At 43.0% G+C, this 22,344-nt stretch overlaps 1 protein-coding gene across 46 annotated transcripts in view; it reads right to left on the bottom strand.

The window, feature by feature from the left end:
- CLASP2 (cytoplasmic linker associated protein 2) overlaps positions 1-22,344 on the bottom strand; it is a 265,828-nt gene that overhangs the window by 139,038 nt on the left and 104,446 nt on the right. For all 46 annotated transcript variants that reach the window (XM_048838896.2, XM_048838906.2, XM_048838922.2 and 43 more), the window contains one exon: positions 10,979-11,058. In XM_048838896.2, coding sequence (XP_048694853.1) covers positions 10,979-11,058 — 80 coding nt within the window. The remainder of the gene's footprint in view (positions 1-10,978; positions 11,059-22,344) is intronic.

The following is a 22,344-nucleotide window of genomic DNA, read 5'->3' as shown; positions in this document are numbered from 1 at the left end:
TCATCTCAGGCATTGGCACCCTGACAGCAGGATTGTCTGGCTATGTAGACTCCCTCCTCAGGCCCTACGCTACCAGCACTCCCAGCTACCTTCGAGACACCACTGACTTCCTGAGGAAACTACAATCCATCGGTGATCTTCCTGATAACACCATCCTGGCCACTAGGATGTAGAAGCCCTCTACACCAACATTCCACACAAAGATGGACTACAAGCCATCAAGAACACTATCCCCGATAATGTCACGGCTAACCTGGTGGCTGAACTTTGTGACTTTGTCCTTACCCATAACTATTTTACATTTGGGGACAATGTATACCTTCAGATCAGTGGCACTGCTATGGGTACCCACATGGCCCCACAGTATGCCAACATTTTTATGGCTGACTTAGAACAACGCTTCCTCAGCTCTCGTCCCCTAACGCCCCTACTCTACTTGCGCTACATTGATGACATCTTCATCATCTGGACCCATGGAAAAGAAGCCCTTGACGAATTCCACCATGATTTCAACAATTTCCATCCCACCATCAACCTCAGCCTGGTCCAGTCCACACAAGAGATCCACTTCCTGGACACTACAGTGCTAATAAACGATGGTCACATAAACACCACCCTATACCGGAAACCTACTGACTGCTATTCCTACATGCATGCCTCCAGCTTTCACCCTGACCACACCACACGATCCATCATCTACAGCCAAGCTCTGCAATACAACCGCATTTGCTCCAACCCCTCAGACAGAGACAAACACCTACAAGATCTCTATCAAGCATTCTTACAACTACAATACCCACCTGCGGAAGTGAAGAAACGGATTGATAGAGCCAGAAGAGTTCCCAGAAGTCACCTACTACAGGACAGGCCCAACCAAGAAAATAACAGAACGCCACTAGCCGTCACCTTCAGCCCCCAACTAAAACCCCTCCAATGCATTATTAAGGATCTACAACCTATCCTGAAGGATGACCCAACACTCTCACAAATCCTGGGAGACAGGCCAGTCCTTGCCTACAGACAGCCCCCCAACCTGAAGTGAATACTCACCAGCAACCACATACCACACAACAGAACCACTAACCCAGGAACCTATCCTTGCAACAAAGCCTGTTGCCAACTGTGCCCACATATCTATTCAGGGGACACCATCACAGGGCCTAATAACATCAGCCACACTATCAGAGGCTCGTTCACCTGCACATCCACCAATGTGATATATGCCATCATGTGCCAGCAATGCCCCTCTGCCATGTACATTGGTCAAACTGGACAGTCTCTACGTAAAAGAATAAATGGACACAAATCAGATGTCAAGAATAACAACATTCATAAACCAGTCGGAGAACACTTCAATCTCTCTGGTCACGCGATTACAGACATGAAAGTTGCAATTCTTCAACAAAAAAACTTCAAATCTAGACTCTAGCGAGAAACTGTTGAATTGGAATTCATTTGCAAATTGGATACAATTAACTTAGGCTTGAATAGAGACTGGGAGTGGCTAAGTCATTATGCAAGGTAACCTATTTCCCCTTGTTTTTTCCTAACCCCCCCCCCCCCCAAGACGTTCTTGTTAAACCCTGGATTTGTGCTGGAAATGGCCCACCTTGATTATCATACACATTGTAAGGAGAGTGGTCACTTTAGATAAGCTATTACCAGCAGGAGAGTGGGTTTGTGTGTGTGTGTTGGGGGGAGGAGGGGTGAGAAAACCTGGATTTGGGCTGGATACGGCCCAACTTGATTATCATTCACATTGTAAGGAGAGTGATCCCTTTAGATAAGCTATTGCCAGCAGGAGAGTGGGATGGGGGGAGGTTTTTTTTCATGCTTTGTGTGTATAAAAGATCTTCTACACTTTCCACAGTATGCATCCGATGAAGTGAGCTGTACCTCACGAACGCTTATGCTCAAATAAATTGGTTAGTCTCTAAGATGCCACAAGTACTCCTTTTCTTTTTCCGAATACAGACTAACATGGCTGTTACTCTGAAACCTGTCATTATGTGTATATAATACACATATAGAGCCCTGACTGAATTGTTAGACACTCTACGACACAAATAAAACCAACAATTTGTTTGAAAAATACTTTAAGAATCTCAGTCACATCTATGTGAGGAATATGTATATTAGTGATGCTTAGCTAGAATTGGGTTTTTTTCAATGTTCCTTTTGTACATTCCTTTAATAAATGCATTTAGTACATGTATTACATTTTTTAAAAATACATTTTGAAGAAGGCCTCTATTTTCAGTTTGGGTTACCTTTTCACCTTTAAAAAAAAAAGTTTGACTGACCAACAAATCAACAACTCGACAAAACAAAAATCAACTTGTTAATTAACGCTGTCAATTCCAGAGTTCACGTATAAGGAAGATTTCACAAGGAGGAAAATTAGAAGCTTAAGAAAATTTTTGTGATGAAAGCACGCACTTTCATATACAACCAAGTTAACGAAGTCCTTCTGATTTCTCTACTCCAGCTGTTCCCAAACTGTGTTCCACAGAACACTGGTGTTCCACACGATGTGAATAGGTATTCCGCGAAAGAATCTAGAATTTAATTTTGACTCTTGCAATTTTGTACTACTTTATATGTGCTTTCCAGTTAGAAATTGTTAGTTCAAGTTATTTTAAATTTGTATTTTTGCTTTGTTTTATAAAATAAAATATATTTGAGCATAAATAACGCAATTTATTTGAAAACCAAAAGACTACAAAATAATAAGTGTTCCGTAATAGGCTAAAAAGTGTTCCATGGCCAAAAAAGTTTGGGAAACGCTGCTCTACTCCATCCCCTACACTCACATACCCTTCTCTGCTCCCCAGGATCTAACCAGAACATGTTGCTTTCTACCTTCATGAAACATGCTAAATTGAAGTTCAGGTTTTTCTCCAGACAACAGAGGGAAGTAGGTCAGAGACAGAGCTCTGAGTAAGTTCCTCTTAAGCAACTTGCAATAATTTTTTGACAAATTTTGTTGTTGCTGGAAAATGGTAGTATGTTGAAAACTGAGGTCGTTTACTGTAGTAGAAGTCTAGACCGGGATGGCCAAATTTACTGACCCTCCGAGCCGCATATGACAATCTTCAGAAGTTTGAGAGCTGAGGCCCGCCTCTGGAGATGTGTGAGGAGGACACGTGGGGTCATGTGCTGCCAGGCCCCCTCCCTGCACTGCAGCTACTGGAGCTGGCAAGCTGGGGGCTTTGCCTTGGGTAGAGGTAACGGGAAACAGCTGGGAGCTGCAGAGAGAGACGCTTCTTTTGCTGCTGCCTCTCCCCAAGAAGCTAAAGCAGAGGCCCCTCCGTGCAGCTCCCAGCTGTTTGCCGCTACCTTTCCACACAGAGCTAACATCTGGGAGCGGAAGGGAAGGGACGCTGAGCGAAAGAGGAAGGTGAAACTGGGGGTGTGTGACTCAAGATATTGGGAGGGCCAAACCTTTTAATTGTGCCCCCCCCCCAACAGGCACCAGTCATTTCTGTCAGAAGCCCCAAGCTCCCCCCACTCCCTCAGTCTGGTAGGCAGAAAAGGCGGGGGGGGAGGGTGGAGAGAGGAGGAGCCACACTAACTGTAAAAGAGCCGTACGCAGCTCACGAGCCAGTTTGGCCACCCCGGTCTAGACTAATGCATAATGTCTTGTAAAGGCATGTATGGAGCTCCAGGTTACATCCCTACATACATCTAGTAAAAGTACGTCTTACAGAGATGCTGCAGAGGTTGCTTGAGCGCTAATTGAATGGACTTTCACCTCCTCCATGCAGCCTGAGATCCATTTAAAGAGTCTCTGCACAGTCAGACCGTTACACCTCGATCACTCTACTACGGTAATAAAAAGCCTAGGTGTTTTTCTAATTTCTTTTGTTCTTTGCAGATAAAAGGCCATCAGACATCTAGGGATTGAAGCCTTCTCTCTGCATCAGAGGCATGTGGTTTGGGGAAAAAATTCTGATAAGTGAATAGTCTGATACATGTGAAACTTTGAAATGACTTTAGGAATGGAGGCAAAGACAGACTTTATGGAAGATGGTCTATGGTGGATCTATCATGAGTGCTCCCAGCTTGCTCATCCTCCTGGCTGATGTGATGGTGACTAGGAAGACAACTTTCATCCAGAGATGGGACAAAGAACAGGTGGCTAATGGTTCGAAGTGAGATTTGATGAGAACCAGAAAGATGAGGTTGAGGTCCCACTGAAGTGTTGGTTTCACCATTGCTGGAAAAGTTCTAATAAGTCTCTTCAGGAATCTAGTCATCATGGGCTGAGTACAGATAATCCTCAATTAGAGGATGAAAAGCTCTGATTGCTGCAGGTGTACCTGAAGGGAACTGATAGAGAGGTCTGATGTCTTACAGGTAAGTAGGTATTTTACAAAAACAGGGATTCCAGAGGATCTGGAGATGGCTGGTGTTGTTGTAACCAAAAAGAGAAGTACTTCCATTTGGTCAAAGAGCTTCTCTTGGTAGAGACCTTCCTCTGGTTAAGAATGGATTGAACTGCCACTGAACATGTATGCTCTGCATCTGATCCCTATTCAAAGACCACGCCTTGAGATGTAGTGTACTGGGCTGAGGTGCCTGACTGTAGCATTGTCGTTGTGTCAGCAGACCTGGAAGTGGTCAGATGTTAATGGGAGGATGGGGGTGAAAATCTCAGGAGTTCCAAGAACCAGAACTGTCTTGGCCAATTGGGCACAACGAGGCTTACCCAAGCCCAGTTCTTCCACAGGGCTTCCTATATTAGGGGGATGGGAGGAAAAGTATCAGAGGTGGTCTGTCCAGGGTAGTGACAGGGCATCGTCCTTTGAGCTGCAGCCCAGAGTTGCTCTAGCGCAATACAGGAGTAGTTCTTTGTACTTTTGCAAGACGAAAAGATCCCAAAATGGTGTTTCCCACTGGTTGGGGATCTTGTTCAGAACAGAATCATGAATCTGCCATTTGTGGCCTGTGAAAAAATGCCTACTGAGACTGAGTGCTAGTGAGTTCCATGCACATGATAGGTATACTGCTGAGAGGGTTATGTGGCTTCCGATAGTCAATCTCTACACACAGAGGGATCTTGCTCTCCCTTGTTTGTTTATGTAGAAGACAGCCATCATATTATCCAGCATTACTTGGATATGCCAGGATTGGATGAGTGACATCCAAAAAGTGTTGCTGGCCCAATGGGCCGCTCTGAATTCTAGTAAATTAATATGCACCCTGGTCTCCTGAAGAGTCCACCTGCCTTCTGCAGTATGATTGTTCATCTGGGCTTCCCAGGGGTAACAACAGTCTTCTCAGGTGAACGTGTGAGGAAAGGAACTCCTACCTGAATTTCTCCAGTGACCTGCTTTATCAGATCATTAATGGCATCAAATCTCCCAATGGGGAAATAGGCTCTTACTGTAGTCGAGTCTAGGTGGCTCCTAATAAATCTATGGATCTTGTGAGCATTAAAGTAGACTCTTCATGATTGACAACAGGTTCAGGAAGCAAGAAGACTGAATCGGAATAGAGTTGCCGGCCAGACTTCCCTGCTGGGAAGTGGTTCTCTGGGTAGCTGTATTCTGAAGGAGGCAGACTGATCTAATACCTCTTGTGGGTTCTATCTATGGTGGTTTTCCTCAGAGTGGGAGGGAAGCATCATCTGGAACGACAGATTTTCTTGATGAAATAATAGGCTCCTGCTCTACTGGAGGTGACATCGATACCAATGGGAGGAAAATGTGAGTTGTGGACACATTAGGAGAGGATCCTCTTCCTCTCAAGGTGATTTCTTCAGGTGTAGGGATCTCTCCAAGGAGATCCAGGACCAACAAAAGAGGATATTGTGGATACAACAGAGTGAAAATATCCTCAAATGAGGTAAAGGTTTTGGTTCTCCCTGATGTCTGGGGAACCCCTGAGAAGTGGATTGGGAGATCCAGGTCTAGTACTCAAACAATCCCACACAGAGTATGTCGGAACCATTGAATGGAGTCCCAAGGTGGAACTCCCAGATGGGTCTGGTTGGTACCCGCCTTTTGGCTTGTGGGAAGAAGCCAAAACTGGGATGGTCAGATCTTTCTTCCTTCGCACTTCGCCTTCTTAGGCAAACCTGAATGGCAGGTTTATGCAGACCTAACTCCCTAGGAGCTGCGCACGAGGACTCACCCTTGGACTGAGATGGGGAAGGATCCTTTTTCTTAAGAGGCAAATCTGGATGGGGATCTGTCCTTATATCTATGGTCATGTTGCCTGCTCTCACGTGAGGATTTCTAGGCTTAACAGTCTTACTGTCTACTCCAGAGATCATGCTCGGAGCAGCACTGCTTGCAATCTAAGGCCACTATACAGGAGGTCTACTGGCCCAGATACGAATACAGCCTCATAGCCTGCTCCACGAGGTGCTTCCATATATGGAGCTCTTGTCTCTCACGAGTTCAAGGAGCGAAGGAGTGGCAGAAACTGCATTTGCGAGCCCCAGATTCCAGTCCCTGCCTCAAATCAGAAAGGGAAGGGACCTGAACATGGGTCATTCGCATCCAAAATGAGTGTCCTAACCACCTGGGTGGCTACAGGCGATGTTAGGGAGGTATGGGTGCTCTCTCAAGTTTCTTCATGAAAAAGTTCAAAGGGCCTTGGTTTTGTTCCATATTGAAACAAAAAATTTCAAAATCCTTTGTGAAATGAAATTCCTGTTTTCCAACTGGCTCTAACAACATAGTCATCCTGGCTTCACTGTAAAAAAAAAAAATCAGCAAAATTCACACAGAAGCATACATGAGTTTACAACTGTTCTTTAGGTGAGATACGGAACAAAAAACAAAGCTAATTTCTTCTAGAGAACAGAAATATAGAGTGATCAACATTATTATTTGTATTACTGTAGCACTGAGGAGCCCTAGTCATGGACCAGGACCCCACTGTGCTAAGCACTGTACAACACAGAATGAAAAAAACAGTTCCTGCCCCAAAGAGCTGATGTTTTAAGCATAAGACACGAGATACAGACAGACCAACGTAAAAGTACAACGAAACAATGAGAATATTGGTCAGCATCATGTGGTCTCAGCACCTAACTGTTGTCAAGTTTTTTGTAGGCCTCTCAGCAAAGGAGAATTTTAACAAGTATTTTCATGAAGGATAATGAGTAAGTTTAGCAGATTCTTATGGGAAGCATTTCCCAGGCACAAGAGGCAGGATGGGAGAAAGGTGCTTGTTTCAAAAACTAACCAACGGGTGATGGAGGCTGACATTGTGGACAAATCTGAAAGGGGAGTCAACCTTTGGATAATGATGAACCAAAACAGCCTGGCCCAAGGTCAGTAAAGTCTAGTGGAGAGATCAAGCCGTGAGACTACACCAGAGACAGAGGCTGCATTGTCTAGCTTTGCTGTTCATTTCTCTTACGTTTTGTGTGCATTTGTCTTGTTCTGTGTTTTAGGAAACAGGGTTGGACTTTTAGAAAAGCAGCACCAGCTCCAGTCTCTCTCACTCAACTTCTCCTTTCTCCAAAAGGACAGTTATTACTACCATCTTTAATACCAGCTGAGACATGGGTGGGCAATAATTTTTGCAGAGGGACCACTCCACGAAGTCGTCATGGGCCGCACATTTCTACTATATTAATGGAGGGAGTGCGGGGTCTGGGAGGGAGCTCGGGTACAGGAGGGAGCTCCAGGCTGGTGCAGAGTGTTGGGGTGCAGGAGAGAGTGAGGGGTGTGGGCTCTGGGAGGGAGTTTGGTGCAGGAGGGGGCTCCAGGCTGAGGCAGGGGATTGGGATGCAGGAGGGGGTTCTGACCAGGGGCAGGGGTCTGTGGTGCAAGAGGGGGTGCGAGGTGCAGGCTCTGGCGGGGAGGCGCTTACCACAGGCAGCTCCCAGCTGGCAGCACAGTGGGGCGCTTAAGTGCCTGCCGTGGCCTCATGCCACTCCTGGAAGCGGCCGGTTGCTAGCACCATGTCACGTCTCTGTGCGTCCCTTGGGGGAAGGGGAGCAGCGGGTCTCTGTGAGCTGCCTGCGCCCACAAGCAATGCCCCCGCAGCTCCCATTGGCCACTTTTGTGAGGACAGTGCTGGGGGCTGGCACAGAGCACAGAGCCACCTCCCCTCCCTGCCTCCCACCAGGGGCACGCAAAGACATGCCATCAGCAGCAGCTTGCCACTTCTGGGAGTGGTGTGGCAGCCTGCCTGAGCGCCCCACTGCGCCGTGGGACTTATAGCAGCGTGGAGATCACAAGGGGGCAGCCAAAGACCTGGCGGGCCGGAGAGAAATGTTAGACAGGCCGGATCCGGCCCGGAGCCGTATTCTGCCCACCCCTAATCGAAGAGACTGTCAAACAGGGTTTTTCCTTCTAAAGACTATCTCCAGCTAATGGGAAAGGGAACAGGGCATGTTGTTAAAATTATAGCTTTATTTAATGCTTTACATTTCAAATGCTTTAACTATTTTTCCTTCTTTTCTGTATATTTAATAAAAGGTTAAAAGGATTTTTAACGGAGTGTTTGCAATGGTACTAAACAGGCTGAGGTCTATGTATATCAAACCTTGTTTAACACTACCGTCCCAACATGTACTGCTTGCTAAAGGTATGTCTATGCTGCAGGAGGTAGTGAGCCGCCCAGCTGAGGCAGACAGACTAGTGTTAGCGGGGTTCACTCTAATGCACTAAAAATAGCTCTGAGGATATGATGGAACTGGACGAGACTGGCTAGCCACCCGAACTCAAACCAAGCCTACCTTACCTCATGGATCCATGCTTGGGTGGCTAGCCTGAGCCTCTGCCAGTGTCGGAATGTCCACACAGCTATTTTTAGCACACTAGAACAAGCCCCACTAACCGGAGTCTTTCTACCTCAGCCAGGATGCTCACTCCCAGCTGCAGGGTAGATATACCCTAAAACTCTCCAACAAGCACTTGCAGGAGAAAATATTCTTATTTAGTCTGCCTGCTACCATATTACATTTAGAGAGGCATCCTCATTCCAGTCACAATATGCAGTTGTGGGAAATGGTCAATACACATGACACTTTGTCTTTTGGCAGGGAGACCATCTCATTTGCCATGCTAACATCATGAACCGCTATCCCGACCTGTACAACCCAGAGAGGATGATCTGTTTCAATTAGATTCTGATATTTACCATTTGGGTACTCTTGAGTCATTAGAAGAATCTGTCTAGGATAGTAAGTGTTATAGAACCAATACAGACTGACCACACCCTGTGCTGCAGAGCATGGCCCTTTCCAACACAGTGGGGATAAATGCTAGTAAGAAAGAGTGGTGTATTTGCATTCAAAATCATCCATGCAGTAGCAAGATGTAAATGGGGGGGGAGGGGGGAGATACAAAAACAAAACACTCTTGCAGCATAAGGGTTGAAATTCTGCAAAGATTTGCTTACGGGTGGGGTCAGAGTGTTATGGAGATACCTGCAATAAACTATTCCCTTCATAAAAATGGGCAGCTGCATCTTTGCCTACAGATATTCCCAGAAGCATACCTAACAAACAGCTGTGTTGTCATATGGAAGGAACACTGTACACCACTGTGGGTCAGTCATACAGAGGATCCTTTACGGTGGTCACAACCTGCAATGAGTTCTCAGTGTTCTACTATACGTTGGGGGTTTAGATAATTTTTTTCCAACAAGAGTGCACTTAACAAATGGCCCAACCACAAAAAGCACCAAATACCCATAGTTCAGCACTCTGATAATTCAGAACACTTAATTAAAGGTCAGATATTAGAAAGAACTCAGTACCCCTAATTTAGGCACTCAGGTAAGAGGCTAGACTTTTCAAAAGAGTTCTGTTAGAGATGAGCACTTTCGACAATCTGTCTGTGTGTGCTAGATTCAGGTCCCAAATTTTAGACACCCAACTTGGAAAACATTAGCCTTGCTTTTTTAAACCATTTGTCTAGTTCAGCATTTAATAAAGTTACAACCCTAGATTTTCCATAAAATCATGTCTGTCTTTCATTCACATCATGTATCGGCATTAAACATGTAAAGTAACACTTCAATGAGAACAAGGTCACTTCTCTCAGCAGTTACTGGGAAAAGATTAGTAAAACAACAATGGGCTTGAACCTGAAAAGGAAAAATAAAGGTTAATTAGTAACTAATAGTTGAAACAAACAGTTTCCAAGAGAGGCTAGGAAATAACCATCAATGGAAAACTTAAGGACTAATTTGACACTATTTACGAGGAACAATGCAATGATGATGGAATCGATCCTACTAGGACGCAAAACTGGATTCAATTATACATTTGCACTTATTCCCAAAGCGAATATTTCCATGATTAGCTGCTGTATCCAAAAAATACACATTTTCACTTTTTTTTTTAAAAAAAAGAGGGTACCTGTATTCATATGATAGGAATCGTGACACAGAACGTTTACATGTTCATTTTGAATGCAAGTAATGACAGACATATGTAAACACAGGCATTGTATGAGTGTATTACACAATTCCTAAAGTTAATGTCTGGGTAAATTGTAATCCACTATTCACGAAGAACAGAAAGGAAATTAGCAATGTGAATCAAACCTCTTGTCAACTTATTTTAAAAATCAAACCCTCCATGACTCAAATTACACAAGAAAGCTGTTAACAAAAATACAAACAAACCTATTTTAGGTTTTTTAATACACTCAGGACAAACTGTCCTGTGCCTATGTTAGAAATAATATTAATTCCCTCGACCAGACCAATATACCAAAGTTCAGTGCAGAACAAATCTTATAGCTAACTTCTAATTCTAGCCTAAAAATATAATGGAAGCCAACACCCATTTTTAGTATGTACGTGCAGGCACTTGCAATAATTTGAAGGGGAAATGTTAACAATACCCAGCTAAGGCGGATCATTTCATGACAACAAAGCATAATTAGAAAAAAATTAACGATTAAAGAGGCTTTTTGACATACAGTATTGCAAATCAAAACACACAAAAATAAGACATTTCTTCTGAAAATAAAATTGAGTACGAATAACAATGTCTTACCTGTACAGAAGGAACATCTGTAAATGCCCTAATAAAATCATCCTCATCGACGGCTCCAGCTCCTCCTTCTTTAGATGCACCTATGTAAGTTTTAAAACAAAAAACTGCTTAATGTTGTCTAATACATTTCAAATTTACAAAGATTTTCCAGTTCAAATATATTCAATTTATATTTAACTTTAGTTACAGTGTAATCTTTAGTACCTGGTAAGGCAAGGTGAAAAATTTCATAGAACTGATAAACACGGAATTTCAACTATATAGGAAATTTTAATATTCTAACATCTGTTTTCATCTTTAATCTGGACAGAATCAAAATACCAAAACTTTTCATAAAATACTAAGTTACAAAAAATTTTGATGTGGGAATGTCAAATTTCTGACATTTTCAACCAAAACAAAATATTTCAACATCCTCGAACTGAGACATTTAAATTTGTTAACCGAATATAAAATATTTTTTCCATTTTACCATAGAAAAAAATTTCCCCACAAAAGTCAACATTTTACAGTGAAAACATTCATTTTTGCTGAAACCACATTTTCTGCCAAAAAAATCCCCTGAACATTTCCAACCTGCTCTAATATTTAATCCCTAGAACACCCATCACCATACAACATGCTTGTACAGAATGCCTCCACTATCTACTGAAATAAAACAGGTTTTCCTTGAATATGTATCACACAATAAACTAACAGTGGATTTAAAAATCCTATTTAAAGTAAATTTGTTAGTCTCTAAGAAAAGGAGTACTTGTGGCACCTTAGAAACTAACTAATTTATTTGAGCATAAGCTTTCGTGAGCTACAGCTCACTTCATCAGATGCATACTGTGGAAAATACAGAAGATGTTTTTATACACACAGACCATGAAAAATTGGGTGTTTATCACTACAAAAGGTTCTCTCTCCCCTCCACCCCACCCTCCTGCTGGTAATAGCTTATCTAAAGTGATCACTCTCCTTACAATGTGTATGATAATCAAGGTGGGCCATTTCCAGCACAAATCCAGGGTTTAACAAGAACGTATGAGGAACAGTGGGGAGTGGGGGGGGGTGAAGGAATAAACAAGGGGAAATAGGTTACTTTTTATAATGAATCAACCATTCCCAGTCTCTATTCAAGCCTAAGTTAATTGTATCCAATTTACAAATTAATTCCAATTCAGCAGTCTCTCGCTGGAGTCTGAAGTTTTTTTGTTGAAGGATAGTCACTTTGAGATCAGAAATAGAGTGACCACAGAGACTGAAGTGTTCTCCAACTGGTTTATGAATGTTATAATTCTTGACATCTGATTTGTGTCCATTTATTCTTTTACGCAGAGACTGTCCAGTTTGCCCAATGTACATGGCAGAGGGGCATTGCTGGCACATGATGGCATATATCACATTGGTAGATGTGCAGGTGAACGAGCCTCTGATAGCGTGGCTGATGTTATTAGGCCCTGTGATGGTGTCTCCTGAATAGATATGTGGGCACAGTTGGCAACGGGCTTTGTTGCAAGGATAGATTCCTGGGTTAGTGGTTCTGTTGTGTGGTATGTGGTTGCTGGTGAGTATTTGCTTCAGGCTGGGGGGCTGTCTGTAGGCAAGGACTGGCCTGTCTCCCAAGATTTGTGAGAGACGAATTTCACCATGATTTCAACAATTTCCATCCCACCATCAAGCTCAGCCTGGTCCAGTCCCCACAAGAGATCCACCTCCTGGACACTACAGTGCTAATAAACGATGGTCACATAAACACCACCCTATACCGGAAACCCGCTGACTGCTATTCCTACCTACATGCCTCCAGCTTTCACCCTGACCACACCACACGATCCATTGTCTACAGCCAAGGTCTGCGATACAACCTCATTTGCTCCAACTCCTCAGACAGAGACAAACACCTACAAGATCTCTATCAAGCATTCTTACAACTACAATACCTACCTGCTGAAGAGAAGAAACAGACTGACAGAGCCAGAAGAGTTCCCAGAAGTCACCTACTACAGGACAGGCCCAACAAAGACAATAACAGAACGCCACTAGCCGTCACCTTCAGCCCGCAACTAAAACCCCTCCAACGCATTATCAAGGATCTACAACCTATCCTGAAGGACGACCCAACGCTCTCACAAATCTTGGGAGACAGGCCAGTCCTTGCCTACAGACAGCCCCCCAACCTGAAGTGAATACTCACCAGCAACCACATACCACACAACAGAACCACTAACCCAGGAACCTATCCTTGCAACAAAGCCTGTTGCCAACTGTGCCCACATATCTATTCAGGGGACACCATCACAGGGCCTAATAACATCAGCCACACTATCAGAGGCTCGTTCACCTGCACATCCACCAATGTGATATATGCCATCATGTGCCAGCAATGCCCCTCTGCCATGTACATTGGACAAACTGGACAGTCTCTACGTAAAAGAATAAATGGACACAAATCAGATGTCAAGAATTATAACATTCATAAACCAGTTGGAGAACACCTCAATCTCTGGGGTCACTCGATTTCTGATCTCAAAGTGACTATCCTTCAACAAAAAAACTTCGAAAACAGACTCCAGCAAGAGACTGTTGAATTGGAATTAATTTGTAAATTTGATACAATTAACTTGGGCTTGAATAGAGACTGGGAATGGTTGATTCATTATAAAAAGTACCTATTTCCCCTTGTTTATTCCTTCCCCCTCCTCTACCCCCCACTGTTCCTCATACATTCTTGTTAAACACTGGATTTGTGCTGGAAATGGCCCACCTTGATTATCATACATATTGTAAGGAGAGTGATCGCTTTAGATAAGCTATTACCAGCAGGAGAGTGGGGTGGAGGGAGAGTAAACCTTTTGTAGTGATAAACACCCAATTTTTCATGGTCTGTGTGTATAAAAACATCTTCTGTATTTTCCACAGTATGCATCTGATGAAGTGAGCTGTAGCTCACGAAAGCTTATGCTCAAATAAATTGGTTAGTCTCTAAGGTGCCACAAGTACTCCTTTTCTTTTTGCGAATACAGACTAACACAGCTGCTACTCTGAAACTTTTCATTTTAAGTAATTCCCCTGTTATGAAGATTCAAAATATAGGGCCGATCTTGCAGCCATTCCACAATGCCCACTGAAGTCAAGGGAAAGCTGCATGTAGAAAGACTAGACTAATTGTGATCATTTCAATACACAGCAATAACACACACAAGTGAAAACAAACAAAAAAAGTTTAAGAAACAAGCTAAAACTAACAATCTAACCATGTGCTCAAAAGGCTGTCTGAGCTTATCTACTTGTACTTCTGAAATAAAATTTTAAAGATCACATGGTACCATAGTTTATAGAGGGCTTCTGTAGTTTGTTACCAAAATAAAATTATTCAGTAACACTTTCAAACAGTAACTCTATAAGGTTCCTATCAACATTCTTTTTCAGAATTATGCAACAAATATTGTTTTAACAGCAGAGACAATATCTGATATCGAGCAGAAAAGCAGCATAGACTCAATAGTTTACACATAAAAAGTAAGTATTATTATTTTGCTACTTGTAATTCAAAAGCAGTAGAGATACTGAAACAGCGCCATCCCTTTTTCAGCCAGGCAGTCAAAGGCCCTTTGGAAAATGTACATACTTTATTGGTGCAGTGTGGTTCCCTTGGTCCTACCCTACTGACCAATATTGGTGTGATGATGTTATTGGCTGACAAAAGCATCAGATCACTGTATTTAGCATGAGTTGCAATTAAGTGCTTGGCAGAACTGCATTAAGATACAAGAAGTTTCACCTTTCTTTAAATGGGATGAACAATTTTCTACGAGCTTAAGAAGAGAGTTGGAGACTGGTTAATGACTGTGATTCTTATTTCCACTTTAATTTTTCTGGATAACAATAGCTGGTATGCTGGACCAACTGTGAGAAGGGTCCTTACTAAGAGCACAGTAGCTATGCCAAATGGTTGGAGGCTATTGAGGGTGAAAACTGATTGTCTTCAGCCTTCCTCTAATAATATCCACATTTCCTGATCTTCCTCCAGTGGGAGTCTAGTCTTTCTGTTGAATCCTGAGAATGCGCAGGCAGAAAATTATAACAGTTCTTATTCATGAACTGTACTCTTCCTTGTTCAGTATTGGTAATAGGGGACATCATATCAAATATTTTTTCCTGAATTTCCCCCCTACCACTTTGTCTAAGAAGGACTCCCAAGAAGAGTCCCTCCCAGAAATGGAGTGGAGCTCACTAATTATCCAGACAAGTAGTTTCTCTTTCATGCCTGGAGCCACAAGCATCTCCTAGTTAGTGTGTTAAAAACCACAACCATGGAGAAAAACCTGACAGAATCCATTGTGGCATTCATTACATATTATGCTGTGATTGAGATTTTATTAAGGATGGCCTAAAAGCTTGTCCTTGGACAGCAATAGTTCTTTTAGATTCTCAAACTAGATCATGATTACCCCTACTTAGAAAATATCTGATGAGGCTTGCACACACTTAGCAGGTGCCTCATAAAAGAAAACCAAGTCAAAACTATTTTGGCAAGAATTCTCCTCCCAAGAGTAATAATTTCCATGCTTGATGCTGCCAGAGCAACATGTAATTTTGTAAGTTAGGTCAGGGACAGTGCTATATTTGAGTAAAACTTCATCACTACTTTATTCATTTGCCTACCCTTTGCTGGTTGCTCCCATTCTGATTTGATTGCTTTCCTTGGATCATTCTTGTTCCTTCAGGGAAAGTAATCCTGGTTGGAGGAATTTGTCTGAATTTTGCTCAGCGGTTGGTTCACACCCAAGACCAGGGCGACTTGGCTGGTCATCTTCATTCTTACTGGGGAACGAGAATGCCTGTTCTAAGCATTAGCTCCAGATTATTCAGTGCCTGAAAATGGACAATTTCTTTAATTCAGAAGTGAAGAACTAGAGATGGAGGTCCTATGCATCTTGAATTTCTTGCTGCACTTCATGAGTGTGTGGAGGTTGTTTTTTTTAGATTTAGGAAAATAAGTTTATTCAGAATAAGAATCCCTTGCCTTTAAGGGCTTGTCTACAATGGCAATTTACAGCGCTGCAACTTTCTTGCTTAAGGGTGTGAAAAAACACCCCCCTGAGCACAGCAAGTTTCAGTGCTGTAAAGCACCAATGTAGACAGAGCACCAGCGCAGGGAGCCGAGCTCCTAGTTCTGGTAGCGTCACCCCTCATGGAGGTGGTTTTTTAAGAGCACTGGGAGAGAGCCGTGACCACACAAGCCACATTAAAGCACTGCCATGGCAGCGCTTCAGCGTTGCCAGTGTAGACTAGCTCTAAGGGGGTTTTAGCATTTGGTATTTTAAGGAATTCATTAGCCCTAGTAGTGATGGATCAACTCTAACCCAAATTACATATTGGTAGCATTTGAAGAGCAGGCTGAAGCACCAGGAACAAATCCTGCTTTTGCCATAAAGGTTTGACAGCATAATTTAGGCTGTCGTTTAGGAATGAAGATGGCTCCTGAGGTGCTTGGGATCTGACACAGGGCCGAGGAAAACAAGTCTTACTTCCTGGACAGTACTAGAAGAGCAATCTTCTTCAAGTTACCAGATTTCTTGCCTTCTGTGTGTCTCTAGGACTCTTCCTTTGAAGTATGTTTCACGTGTTCTGCCATCAACATGGAAGGCTCTGAGTTTACATACTATTTTTCAAAGACTCAGTGTACAAAAATGTGCCAAGTGTTATGCAGGAATTTCTGAACCTTTTGTGAGAAGGATGCCTGCTGACTCCACAAACAAGGTAGGATCTCAACAAATTGGGTGCTTCTGTTATATAAAAGCTGCCTTTGATAAGACTGTCCATTCTCTACCAACCTGATGCTGGCTATACAGCTTCCCCAGACAGAGACTCCCTGCTGTGAAGTGAAAGAGAGGGAAGAAGACAACAGTACAGAGGAGGAGAAGGAGAAAGGTGAAAAGAAGTGGGAAGGAGTCTCTTGAATTCTTCCAAAAGCAAATACAGTTCAAATAAAATGGGAGTTCTAGAGTTGCTATCCCCAGTTCCTGCAGAGAAAGGAACCTCTGATTACTAAGTACTGGAATGAGTTCTATTATTTTTGCCATCATGTCTTCATAGCTCTAGCTGCTTCTAAAGACTTCAGAAATGGAGCTCAATACATGAGAAAAGGTCAGTGGACATGTCAATACATAAATGACTTTTTTGGTAACATTTTTGTTTTGAATAAATGCATAGAGTCAATTTAAAACCACACTTCTGACTGAAAATAGTTTACTATTGTTACAATACCTATGAGTACTGTAATAAAAGTGAGAAAAAAGTTTTTAATTTGCATATATACCACCACTGGATATTAGTTTCACAGTATCCCCTTTCTTCAATATCTCCTCTTTGAATGGATGCATCCGTGAAAAAAATCATTTTTTTAAAATAGGAAAATGTCACTGAAAAAACACACAAAAATTGGTAGCGGAATTTAGGGCAGCTGTAGTCCTTGAAACTACTTCTAACTCATTTTTTCCCTCTTAAATGGTCACCCTAAAAAACAGAGTTCCCGGAATCAGAAATATGTTCAATCCAAAATGTAATTCCCAAATGCAGAGATAAATATGCCAATGAGCTTTGCCAGAGAGTGGTATTGGACAACAGCTCTTCATCCCTAAAGGTTCCGTAGTTCCACATCTTATTTTGCCCCCTTTCTTCAACATGTACTTGGAGAAGGTTAGTAAGGTGTGGGCTCCAGTGTTTTCAGTACCCTTGAAAACACCCAGCTCTCTAACTGTATCTCACCTAACTGAACAACTGCTGTCAAACATCTGGCCCAGAGACTGGAATGGGAGTGAAGGCTTTGTCTGAAGCTCTATCTGGCCAAGACTGTGGTGATACTAGCAGTTGGGATGAAGCAACAGGAAGATATGGCAAAGAGCATATCTAATCTTCTGACTGAATTTATGTGCCTGCCATTTGTCAGTAGTTTGCAGTTTAGGAATTACTTCATTCCTAGCTGCCATTAGACAATCACACAGAAGCAATGACGAGAATGGTTTTTTCCATCTTGTCTGACTTGGAAATTGTACCTATTTCTTTCATATGGAGACCTTGCTACTGGAATTAATGCCTTCCTCATCTCACTAGAACCGCAATACACTCTAAATAACACACCTTAAATACACTTAAAAACTGGTTGAAGAACACAACAGCCAACGTATTAAATAGTTTCTGTCAGTCGCAACGGCTCGATGTCTAGCTGGCAGCCAGAATCAAGCGGCGTGCCCCAGGGGTCAGTTTTGTTCCACATTTTCATTAATGATCTGGATGATGGTATGGATTTCACCCTCAGCAAGTTTGCAGATGACACTAAGCTGGGGGGAGAGGTAGATACGCTGAAGGGTAGGGATAGGGTCCAGGGTGACCTAGACAAATTGGAGGATTGGGCCAAAAAGAAATCTGTTGAGGTTCAACAAGGACAAGTGCAGAGTCCTGCACTTAGGATGGAAGAATCCCATGCACTGCTACAGGCTGGGGACCGACTGGCTCAGTGGTAGTTCTGCAGAAAAGGATCTGGGGATTACAGTGGATGAGAAGCTCGATATGAGTCAACAGTGTGCCCTTGTTGCCAAGAAGGCTAATGGCATATTGGGCTGCACTAGTAGGAGCACTGCCAGTGGATCAAGGGAAGTGATTATTCCCCTCTATTCGGCACTTGTGAGTCCACATCGAGAGTACTGCATCCAGTTTTGGGGCCCCCACTACAGAAAGGATGTGGAAAAATTGGAGAGAGTCCAGTAGAGGGCAACAAAAATGATTAGGGGGCTGGGGCACATGACTTATGAGGAGAGGCGAAGGGAACTGGGCTTATTTAGTCTGCAGAAGAGAAGAGTGAGGGGGGATTTGATAGCAGCCTTCAACTACCTGAAGGGGGGTTCCAAAGAGGATGGAGCTTGGCTGTTCTCAGTGGTGGCAGATAACAGAACAAGGAGCAATGGCCTCAAGTTGCAGTGGGGTAGGTCTATGTTGGATATTAGGAAAATCTATTTCACTAGGAGGGTGATGAAGCACTGGAATGGGTTACCCTAGGGAGGTGGTGGAATCTCCAGCCCTAGAGGTTTTTAAGGCCTGGCTTGACAAAGCCCTGGCTGGGATGATTTAGTTGGGGTTGGTCCTGCTTTGAGCAGGGGGTTGAACTAGATGACCTTCTGAGGTCTCTTCCAACCCTCATCTTCTATGATTCTAACATACATCACAAGTTTCTCATGATCTGAACTGGCTGCCTTTTGATTCCAGAGTGGAAGTTAAGATGTTGGTTTTGGCCTATAAAGTTCTAAATGGCTGAAGTTTTGCCTGCTCGAGAGAAACTCCCATTTCCAGATGCCAAACCACCACAGATACAATTAATGGAGGCTCTGGAGTTACATTCTCCATTGGTCTGAAATACACCAAATTTGTAGACTTTTAGAACAAACTGCAAGCCTATTTCACAGGCTTTTGGGAAGTATGGAGTAAAGTTTATACTGAACACAGATTTCATATTTTCAAAACTTTTCAGTCTTCTCTTAAATAACCACTGAATCAGCTAAATCAACTTGATATACGTAAAGGGCTTGGCATATTCACATAAATTACATGCAAGAACACAACTTTCAAAGAACATTATTGAAGTTGCAAAGTTAATGTCAAGGTTCCTTCCCCACTCTGAACTCTAGGGTACAGATGTGGGGACCTGCATGAAAACCTCCTACGCCTACTTTTACCAGCTTAGGTTAAAACTTCCCCAAGGTACAAAATTATTTTACCCTTGGATTTCCACTGCCACCACCAAACTTTATCTGGGTTTACTGGGAAAACGTAGTTTGGACACGTCTTCCCCCCAAAAATCCTCCCAGCCCTTGCACCCCACTTCCTGGGGAAGGTTTGGTAAAAATCCTCACCAATTTGCATAGGTGACCACAGACCCAAACCCTTGGATCTTAGAACAATGAAAAAGCATTCAGTTTTCTTACAAAAAGACTTTTAATAGAAGTAAAGGAATCACCTCTGTAAAATCAGGATGGTAGATACCTTACAGGGTAATTAGATTCAAAACAGAGAATCCCTCTAGGCAAAACCTTAAGTTACAAAAAGACACACAGACAGCAATAGTCATTCTATTCAGCACAGCTCTTTTCTCAGCCATTTAAAGAAATCATAATCTAACACATACCTAGCTAGATTACTTACTAAAAGTTCTACGACTCCATTCCTGTTCTGTCCCTGGCAAAAGCAGCATACAGACAGATACAGACCCTTTGTTTTTCTCCCTCCTCCCAGCTTTTGAAAGTATCTTGGCTCCTCATTGGTCATTTTGGTCAGGTGCCACTGAGGTTACCTTTAGCTTCTTAACCCTTTACAGGTAAGAGGATTTTTCCTCTGGCCAGAAGGGATTTTAAAGGGGTTTACCCTTCCCTTTATATTTATGACAGTTAAGCACTCAAAAATTGAGAAATGCCAGAATTAAGGTTACCTGTGCAACCTTAATTTAGTACTCTTGTACATATGCATTTTTATATAGTCTAATTACATCATTACATACTATTTTTTCCATAGAACCCCTGCCTCCTTCAGTCCTCAAAACAGACAGTGCCCATTTAATGAGAAGTTGTTCAATATTTTGCTTCGTCTTCGACATTCCATATGTGGCTCAATGCCTTTGAATAGCGTGCAGTAACTAATGGTGGGCTGTAAACAGATCTATTAATTTCTTAATAGGCTTTTGCTACAGTTCTCATCACCACAGTATTTGAGTGCTTCCCAAACATTAATTTATCTTCACAACTCACCTGTAAGATGACTGGGTATTAGCTCCATTTTACAGATGGCAAACTGAGACACACAAAGATCAGTGTCAAAAGTATCTATTAATTTTGGGTGCACAACTTCAGACACTTAGGACCTTAATATATTCAAAGTACAGCTTCCATTGACTTCAACTGCAGCTGTGAATGATCAACATGTCTGCAAATCAGACCCTAGAGTCCTAAGTTGAGCAATTAAAAATTATCATGCAATTAGCGATCACTTGTGAGAAGTTCGCTTTAAGTGACTTGCCCAGAATCACAAAAGTTATATGTGGCAGAAGCAGGAATAGAATTACATTCTCCAGGATGGTATTCAACTGACATACCTATAAGACCATCCCTTCTTTTCATGCAATCCTGTGCCTCATTCACCTTACACCTTCCAACTTCTGCAACAACTGAGGCAGGGATCCTACAGACAACAGTCTCTTTCAGTACACTACTGTGATTCATCCCCAAAGCAGGGTAGAAAAAATAGCATGTGAACATGTAATTAAGGACACGCACTCTCTCAGTCTCCCTCTGAGGGCTTCTCATCCAATCTCTGTCTCTTCACCTCCCCCAGCTCCTTGTCTCTTTTCCCTGCCAGTCCCAGTTCCCCCTTGGACCATGGCTCCTTGTCAGATCAGTCTCCCTCCCTCCCAATACTGGTTCCCAGTCCCAGTTTCCTCCCTAGCTCCTCAGCTGCTCTCAATTAATTTTCCCCTTCCACACATTGTCTCCCCTCATTTCCCTCCCTGGCCTCCAGACCTAGAATCTGCCCCCCACTAGCTTCCAGTCCCAGTTTTCACCCCTGCCCCAGGGCACCTTATTCCAATCTACTCCCCAGCCCTTCCTTATAATGCCTTATGTCGAGCTCTTGTCTCTTTAGCATTTGAATCAGACTGCTTCCTCTTCCACACTGCCTGGTTACCAACAGTGGGGATCACTGACAGCACAGTGATGGATGCCTGCTGACTCCACAAACAAGGTAGGATCCCAACAACTGGGGTGCTTCTGTGAGATAAAAGCTCCCTGCTCTCAATTCTGGTGTCTGGCCCCAATCCAGCAGAGAGCAGCCATTACTTAGAAGTAAGGCTTTACCCCTGTAGCCCTGGGCTAAAGCATGCTCACTTACTCTATCCAGGGGGGTGTTGCATGCACTGTCCGGTTCGCACTAGGAGCAGTGAGGGAATGAAGCATGCTCAATGAGGCTAGACTCTACAGAGATTTTGACTTTTAAGCTCTAGAAAATATCTACTGAGCAAATGCTAACTGCAATTTTTCAAAGGCTTGTAATTTAGCCAGGTCTGGGTAGATTTCACAGGGATGGTAAATCATACAACCCTGACAGAGGCCACCCCAATGCCAAATTTCAAGCTCCTGTTCCAAAGCATGGGGGCCCTGGAGCTTTCCAAAGGCAGACACCAGATCTTTTAAAAAAAATTTAAAAAAAACAAAAGTTTTCCCTATTGTTTTTACCCCACCATCATTCTCGGAAGCAGCTGAACCATTCTGGCTGACCCCCCCCCGCAAAAAAAAACAAAACCAATCAGCCTGAAGCAGGCAACTGGCATAGAAAAT

This window comes from Caretta caretta, chromosome 2, assembly GCF_965140235.1.
Source record: "Caretta caretta isolate rCarCar2 chromosome 2, rCarCar1.hap1, whole genome shotgun sequence".
NCBI lineage: Eukaryota > Metazoa > Chordata > Testudines > Cheloniidae > Caretta > Caretta caretta.
The sequence above is the reverse complement of the archived record's forward strand: the minus strand, read 5'-3'. Positions and strand labels throughout refer to the sequence as shown.